Source organism: Octodon degus, unplaced genomic scaffold (assembly GCF_000260255.1).
Source record: "Octodon degus isolate 3935 unplaced genomic scaffold, OctDeg1.0 scaffold00004, whole genome shotgun sequence".
Lineage (NCBI taxonomy): Eukaryota > Metazoa > Chordata > Mammalia > Rodentia > Octodontidae > Octodon > Octodon degus.
Window position 1 is genome coordinate 13048521 of NW_004524580.1, and position 9119 is coordinate 13057639.

At 38.1% G+C, this 9119-nt stretch overlaps 1 protein-coding gene across 1 annotated transcript in view; it reads left to right on the forward strand.

The window, feature by feature from the left end:
• The window catches only part of Lrriq1 (leucine rich repeats and IQ motif containing 1), a 238734-nt gene that overhangs the window by 126761 nt on the left and 102854 nt on the right, over window positions 1-9119 (forward strand). Inside the window, exons 19-20 of the mRNA XM_023716257.1 lie at window positions 8270-8359; window positions 9037-9119. Of these exons, the coding sequence (XP_023572025.1) occupies window positions 8270-8359; window positions 9037-9119 (173 nt within the window). The remainder of the gene's footprint in view (window positions 1-8269; window positions 8360-9036) is intronic.

Below are 9119 nucleotides of genomic sequence, written 5' to 3' on the forward strand. Positions count from 1 at the left end.
GGGCATTTATGCCATTGAGCTATATCCCCAGCCCCACCACACCTGGTTTTGAGGCTGGCATGATGCTGGGGCTGGCACAGCATGCAGTACCAGGGTTTGAACTTGGGACCTTGTACTTTCCAGGCAGGTGCTTAGACCGCTGAGCTGTCTCCCCAGCCCTATTTTTAAATTTTAAAACAAGGTCTCATTGAGTTGACAAAGATATGCTCAAGCTTTACTAGGATTCTGTCTCAGCTTCCCAAGAGCTGATATTACCATAATGTACCACCATGCCTTGCCTTTGTTTTCATTTTATTAAATATAGTTTGCCATAACTTATCAAGTGACAAGAACTGCAGGATCTGAGATTTTATTCTACATCAAATGTAACCAAATTAGGCTACCAAACTATCATACGTGCTGGTAGAAGAAATGACTGCCAGGCGACAGACAAAAATATTTATTACTTGTCCATAATATTTATTACTGGTAAATAAAAATATTTATTTACATTTTAATCAATTTCCTTCTGCCCCAAAATTCTATAAGGTAGAGTCTGAGGAATTTTCTCCTATTACATCTGAGCTTAGGAAGCCCCTGTCTTGTGGAGGACTGTTAGAACCCCCGTGCCATTCCACTCCAGAAGGAGGCATTGTCTTTATTATAGTAGACAGCAAACAACTTTATCTTCTTTCCTGAAGCAACTCTTTTTTCTAATTTGTTAGCTATTATGGACAGCTTAAAAAGACACCGTATGACAAAAGTTGTCATAAACACTAGAAAGAAGTGAGAGAGGCCTTGTGTTAGTCCGTTTATCTGTCACTGTGACAAAATAACTGGAACCTATGACACAAAGTGAAGTGTATTTTGGCTCAAGTGAGCTCAGTGCATGGTTGGCTGTGTCTACAGCAGAAATAGCATTGTTCAAGACCTTGACCAAGGAAGGCTGCTAGATGCTTAGCAGCCGGGAAGCTGAGAGGAAGAAACTGGGAGCAGGTCCACATCCTTCCAGGCCCCTCCCCCGGGGACCACCTCCTCCCACCAGGCCCTACTCCCAACAGTACAGTCCCTTTAGCTGTGAGTTCATCAAGACATGTTAAAGCCTTGGTTCTCAGTGGTACAGTGTTCAAAGGTGGGGCTTTGGAGAAGTGACCAAGTCACAAGGACTCTCACTACACAAGCTCAGAGCTCAGCTAGAATGTCGATTTTAATTAGATGAAGAAGTTCACTTAAGGTCATAACTTTGAAAGGAATACTTTTGCCTTTCACCCCTTCTGCTCTGGATGCTTCCATTTCTCTGGCTCCTGGTTGGCATTAGGTGAGCTACTCTGTATGGGCACATGCTCTCTGTAGAGGTGCTGTGCCTCATCGCAGCACAGAAGCAATGGGACCAAGTGAACCTGGCCTGAAACCTCTTAAACTATTAAGCCAGTGTCTTTCTTCATCTCAGCTGCCTGTCACAGCAATGTAAAGCAAACACAAAACCTCTAGAGAATTGTCTCTCAATAGTCTTTTCCTAGTTTATTCAAGATTAGTTTTCTCAAATACCTCCATGGCCACTGAATAATCTATTTGAAAGGGTTTGTGATGAATTTCAGTACTTGGCCTAGCAACATATTTAAGATGACTGTCAACAGTTCACATTTACTTCTCACATTTCTGTATTGAACTTCCAACTCACCTTGAGGTTTTAATCCAGTATTAGCTATTACACAAACTCCATCTCATTCCTGAAGGAGGGACTATAAGAAAATTCTGCCACAATGGCCTAAGATTGACCTGATTGCTTTCAAGGGCCATAGTGGTATGTTCTTAAATACTTGAAGGTATATAACTGAGAATGGTCATGGGGAAATATTCACAAGTATTTTTACATCAGAGGTGCAGGAACTGTACATCCCAAAGATGTCTTGAGAGATTCTTTTTTTGTTTTTTTTTTTTTGTTTTTTGTTTTTTGTGGAACCAGGGATTGAACTCAGGCCCTTGCACTTGCTAGGGAAGCGCTTATTCCACTGAGCCATCTCCCCAGCCCCGAGATTCTTAATACAGTTCCAAGCAATGATTATCAAGTTGTACTAGAGGCTCTTGGGAAAGAGAGTCAGGCTTAATACTGTTACATTTATGGTGTGTGTGGAAATTTGGAGGTGCCCACAGGGCCATTTTCCTGCTGGGGAATGACTTCAAGGATAGTTTGATGGCCAGATCATTAATGTCCCTTTCTCTTTCATCTCTAATAAGTTTTAAAGTATTTCTTATTATTATGTTATTATTCTCAATCTACTTCCCAAAAAATAAGGTATGTCATTTAGTACCCACAAATTTACCTTCTTTCTTTCTATTTTCTATTCACATCCTATTAGCTTTAATGTTTAATATACCCTTTCCTTGACTTTTTGAGAGTTCAAAATGCAGGAGTAGGGTACAAGTGTGTTTTTATGAAACTTGAAGATCAAGTTGAAATTTCTAAATTTACTTTTGTGCAGACTGTTCCCTTAGGGCATGTCAATCATGAAGGCCTGTGCTTGATTGTAGAGAAAAGATATATTCACCATACCCAAGGGCGGTCCATATAGATTCCCAAGTAGTCAAAACCAGTATGGATTATTTTCTATTCATCTTTTTCTTGATCAGTATGTTGAGTAGATTATCCTTTGTGGGAAGCCACAGTCACTGGCCATATTGCCTTTCAGAGTATGTAGATGAAATAAAAGGAATAGAGTCTCACAGGAGCCCACAGGTATGTGACAAAAAGTACAGAATTCTAACACTCAAATGGTTTAAAACTGAAAAATTATACAAACTAATTTCTAGGATCACAGTTGAATGACCAAAGCCAGCTGATTGTTAATGAGGGGTCAATAGGAATAAAGTACTGAAGTTATACTGTAGTCAGTATTCAGCATGCAAGGGAGAAAGATTGCCTAGAGAGAACTTCCTCCACTACAAGATATAAGGGTGCATTTTAAGAGTCACAAATCTACCATCTGCTTAAAAAGAAATGAAAAGTCAAACCAGTCAACAACTTGATGCCTGTTAATGTGCCCAGGCGGTTCTAAGAGCAGTTGTGATTTGTTATTTCTAGATCCAACCAGGCCATTATTATTAAACTGAGTTGTATTTAAACTGAGTTCAACTAGCCCTAAACCAGATGCATGAATTCAGGACATGCTGGGTTAGTTGAGGTTGCTTCAATCCAGCAGCTTTGATTCAGGCAGTGAAGATAAAGTTTCCCTCAGTAGGATAGCTGCCAGTCTTTCATCAAAGCTGATCTATTACTGAGGCCAGATTGGCTTCAATTTTTAGTATACCCTTTCCTTTTGACAAGTGAAATGATTAAAAACTTTCCTACCTAGGAGCCGGAGAGATGGCTCAGTGGAATAAGCGCTTCCCTGGCAAGCGCAAGGGCCTGAGTTCAATCCCCAGTTCTGGAAAAAAAAAAAAAAAAAAAAAAACTTTCCTACCTTGTCGGCTTCTGCATCCAACATTACCAGTATAAGGCAAGAGAATCAAAATGCCTCTGAGGGATACTGATTTAGTTTCTAAAAACTTCTAATAAAAAGTTAATGACTGCTTTTCAGAAAGACTTCACCTGGTTGCTGTGTCTGAAACGCCATGAATCCAGAACCACGGAGGCTGGCCCTAGGCAAAGCTGCTTCCTTGCCAGAGGTTCCCACTGACTAAAAATTATCGGTTCCAGAGACTTGAGTCTTCCATTGAATGCATGTGGAAGCACCTTTTATAGTTGTAAAGAGCTGAAAGCTTCTTCTTGACTGTGAAGGGGACTGACCACCTTTGTGGTCCCTAAAAGAGACAGGCGCCCCACAATTTTTCTCCCTGACTTATTTCAAAGGATCACACTCACTAGATAACCTGAGCTTCATGGTCAGCTGTGAGACTTTCCAGGTCTCCTCCATTACATCCATGCCTCTGTACCCTGTGAGTCTTGTTGGTCATTGACCTTCAGGAAGAAGGGAAACAGCTTTTTGTCTTTTCAGGCTAACAGCTATGCAAATGGCCTTGAAGAGATAGGAAGAACATCTGTCATAGAACCTTCAAATGGGGAGGCCCATGGAGAGCTGTCTCTTACCATTAAGTAGTTTTTTTTTTATTTATTTATTATTAGAGAGAGAGAGAGAGAGAGAGAGAGAGAGAGAGAGAGTTTGTGTGGTGTGTGTGTGGCCAGCTCAGCCCACCAGGGGGCGGGGCCGGCTGGCATGTGGTGCTGGGGGATTGAACCGCGGTCCACTGATGCCTTGCCAAGCTTGTTCTAAGTAGGTGCTCCAGACCACTGAGCCATCTCTCCAGCCCCCATTAAGTAGTTTTTATACAGAATGGGCACGATGAACCTCTGAAGTAATAATGAATAAGACATTTCCTTGATTTTTTTTTTGTTTTTTTTGTTTTTGTTTTTTTTTTGGCGGAACCAGGGATTGAACTCAGATCCTTGCATTTGCCAGTCAAGCACTTATCCTACTGAGCCATCTCCCTGGCCCCCTTTCCTTGATTTTTGAGCCCATGTTAAATTATACTACTTAGAAAAGAGTCTGAGTACCAATTATAGGAAGCCTAGATCCCAATCACTGCGGAGAATTTTGGCTACTGTTTCATAAAATATTTATAGTGTTTAGAGAGAAATATGTAAAATAACATGTAAGGACTCTGATGTGGCATAGTTATCTACCTGGGAAATATTAGATATCATGAAAAATTTTACATGTATGAGCGCATATTTGCATCTATTTTCTAGTAGCATTGTTTCATTAATCTTTCAAAGTTGGACTATAGCAGAATGATTTCTGCTGTGATCAAAAACCAAATGTATATGCAACTATGAACATACAGTTACAAATATATTTAAGTTCATTTTCAATGTAGAAGCAAATATGGCAGTAATGCCCTAGTATTTTCAGAGCTGAAGGATATCCAAAATGAAAGTTTTCTTAGAAATAACTAAAATTTACATAAATATGCTGAAGCATGGCATACTAACATACACTCTCAAAATCATTTCATATTAATAACTTTGGCAAATTCCTCCTGATACTTTGAAATTTTATTTTCCTCTGTGTACCAGGTAATACCAAATATACTAATATTAATTTCTGTCCTCATATAAATCAGTCTTGTTAATACATTTTAGTTGTGACTATGTAATTTCTAAAAGCATCTTCAACACTTTCTATTAAATCTTATTTTTTTATACTTTTAGAACTATCTATTGCTCTGGAATCCAATAGAACTTTGTGACCCTACATTCAAATAATAAAAAGTATTTTCAAAATGTTCTGTACTTTTAAATAGCACCTTTTAAAAAACAAACCTTTTCTGGAATATGTGTAGGCTTTTCAAGTAAGAACAGTTCTTTCCTATCTGTAAGATAAGACAAAGAGGTCGTATTCTGTGGTGAACCTTGTCCTGTCACAGAAAGAAAACAACTGGATTTTCAAGGAACAGAAAAAAGAGGTGGTTCGGCAGGTGTTTAAGGGAAAAAATGTAATTGTCTATAGAAAAATCTGGGTAAGAGTCAGGCTTGTGGGTCAGCCAGATAGCTAAGTGGACTAAAGCACCTGCTTAGGCAGGCACGGGGACTGGGGTTAAATCCCTGGTGTGCAGTGCCAGCCCTCCCCTTTGGGAATGTTGAGACAGCGATGGAGACTGGGCGTGGTAGCGTGTGCCTGTAATCCCCGCACTTGGGAGGCTGGAAACAGGAGGTTCCCTAGGAGTCCGATCTGTGCAGTGAGACCCTGATGACCCTGTACTAAATACATAAAAGAAAAAAAAGGTGCTCCTTGCCTAGCAGCACTTGTTCTTGACCATAGGCCGCGGTCAGGTGGCCCGTTGGTTTTTTTATTTTTTTATTTTTTTTTTGTGATAGTGTCTCTTCATCTCTTCACAGCTTCTGTTACACTAGTCCTTTGCATCAGAACAAAAATAATTTTGATTATTTTTGATAATAATTGATTGCTGCTGATGTATGATGGCCCTTGATCCTCCCTGGAGGATACAGATTTTCATTTATAAGTCATTCAGAAAAGTTTAGAATTTGAATTCTGAATCCTGTTTGTAATCTTGTATAAAAGGCAATTCTATTTTTTAACTTTATATTTCATCAAATATATTTATCATCTATAATACACAAAACAGATTTTACTGGATAAATCAATGGAAGTTTGCTGAACTGCAGGCATGATTTAACAAGTACTTAACATGGGAACTTAAATATAACTCACATTTAATGTAATAACTTTGTTATTAACAAAGCAAGTAGCCTTCTCATCAACTCTTTATTTAAAAATCTGACACAGTCTCCTACTTCTGTTTATTGTAGTGGTCCCACCCCTGAACTATCGGCCCTGTTACCACATTTCTGAACCTTGTATTTCTCTGTAAGAATGAGAACAGCTGCACCCCCCCTTTCCAATAATGCTCTTTTTAGAAATAGTAGCATTTTAGGTTTTTAAATTAATAGCACTGTTTATTGTGTACAACCCAGTTGTTTGAAATACATTTTGGAATGGCTAAATCATGCTTGCATAGTACATCAATGCTTTCATATTTTGAGGAAGGAATGCTTAGAACTACTCGTGACACAGAGTTGTACAACATGTCTTTTCAACTCCCTCTTACTGCCTGATCTTTCAAGCAGGTGTGCATCCTTAAACCAAATATATCTGTAATATAGATATAATAATCTCTACCTTGAAGGAGTCTGAGAGAATATGCAACAGTTTTTAAGGTACCTTATTGGAATGATAGCCAAGTGAATTTAACTTGAGATTTCCTAAGGCTTAAGTGCCTTCGATAAATGTCTATTATTGCACTACTAGTGAATAGTAAGAATGTCTTAGTTGTGTCTTTCTCCAGTATTTCATAAAGCTATCAAGAGATTGAAATTACACACATACACTGATGGAAACTTTACATCTCCTTAAAATATCAGCCACTTGGGTTTTGAGTTAAAATATATAGATCCACTTTATATTCTTTTTTAGAAAATGACTTAATCACTTTTTTGATCATCTTGTTTACATAAAGATAAAAAACCTACAGAACCTCAAAAGTTGATTCTAAGATATATTACATAATTTAATTACATATTTATATTTCTTTCCCAAAAAAGGGAACTCAGAGTCTTCAGCAAGCATATGCCGAGTCCCCCGGCTTTCAACAATTTTTTTTTTTTTTAAACAGATTCTCCTTAACTTACTAAGTTGGCCAAGCTGGGCTTAACTTGTGATCTTCCTGCCTCAGCCTCCTGGAGCACGGGGTTTACACGCATATGCCACTTTGCTAACATTGGATAGTTGCAATTTAAATATGTAACACAATTGTAGAAGGATAGAATAAATTTGGAAATTGTATAAATGAAATGAAGATGTTTCATGGTGGAAAGGGGCTTTAAAATAAAAACTTGAAAATTTAAAATGTATATATTACCTACTTCTTCAATCCTACAATTGAGATAGGAAATAGCCATTGCTATCAAATTGTTTTCCAGTCATAGAGAAAATTTTTGAATTTTTGCAGAAAAAATAACTAAAGGTCACCTATGTAAGGTGCTTAAAGAAAATCTGATAGTAATATGAATTTTGAATAATAATGTTTGCGAGGGCTGGCCAAATAGCTCAGCGGATTAAAGTGCCTGCAAGCAGGTTCAGGGGCCTGGGATTCAGTCTCACCTGTGCTGTGCTGTGCCAGCTCTGCCCCTGGGGCATGCTGAGGTGGGGATTGAGACTAGGCGTGGTGGCATACCCCTGTGATCGCAGCACTTGGGAGGCTGTAAACAGGAGGATCATTACAAGTCCGATCTAGTAGTGAGACCCTGAAAACCCTATAGACCCTTCCCTAAAATACAGAAGAAAAAAAAATAATGATAATAATGTTTGGTTTAAAAAAAAACAAAAACAGAACAACAACAACAAAAAAACCCATTATAATTTATAGGTGAGGAACTAAAGGATGATTTCCCTTGATTATACCTAGAGTTGGACCAGAGTTAGTTATGAACAAATGCTTCAAAACATGGAATAATATGCACCTCATTTTTCAGAGCACTCAACATTCAAGTTTTCACTCTGTCCAATGCCCAGTTATGAAAACCCTCTCCCACTTTTCTATGTGTTTGCATTGAATAGATGCAGATTGTCTTCCACTAGCAAGGAGCAAATTTCCTGTAGATGAAAATTTGTTAGATTTTGTCTGCATTGGTGTTGTAGAGTACTGCGTCAAGGAAACCGTCTAAAAGTCAGTAAACTAAACTCTGGACATTTGAATGTTGTTGTTCGTACAGGCTGCCTTAGAGAGAGAGTGGCTCACGGTGGATCCCACCCGCTTCCCTTGGCAAACTCTGCCGCTCTCTGCCCAGCAGCACCGGCCAAAGGTAACATGTCATGGAAATTTCAGAGTGCTCAATCTTTGCTCATGGCTTAGGGTTACACTCACTGTGGTGATTAATAATACAATTTATTGACTTGAAAAACATAATTACTTTTAGAAGCTTTTGACTTCCTCCTCATTCCCAGATGTAATTTTTCAAGTGGCTTTTCTTTCACTGGCTCCTAATTTTTTTCTTTATTTTGGATTTCTTTCAACACTTTATTTCACAGTAGCAAAAAAAAAAAAAAAAAGAAAAAAAAAAGAAAGAAAAGGATATGTTTCAGCTGCATATTTGGCAGTAGACTAAAATCACTAGTTGACAGCATTTTTAAAATACAAAAATATGCACTAAGAGGGCAGCAGCTGAAGAGGCTCAGTCAGAGGTCAATGGGCTGCAGTATCTGTTATTTATTTGATAATCTTTGAAGTTTTTGTTTTCTGAGATTTTTCAGATCTTTGCAATTAATCATTTTTGTATATAGTGTATGTGAGCCATTTCAAAAGAGCATATTCTTCTCCATTGCAATGGAGGACATGTGTTTATTTCAGAAATTTTAATTGATTGAAAATTTTAATTTTTAATGAGTCCCTTATGAGGCTACTAGGTAATATTCACATAAAATATAAATCCTAGAATATTCTAAGTTACTTTATATATATTTACTTTCTTTTTTGGAAAAGACTCCTGGGACCCTGAAATACAATGGTGCTTCACTTAATTTACCAAGCCCTCCAGTTCAAGCCTGGCTGTGTAATGAGAGAGA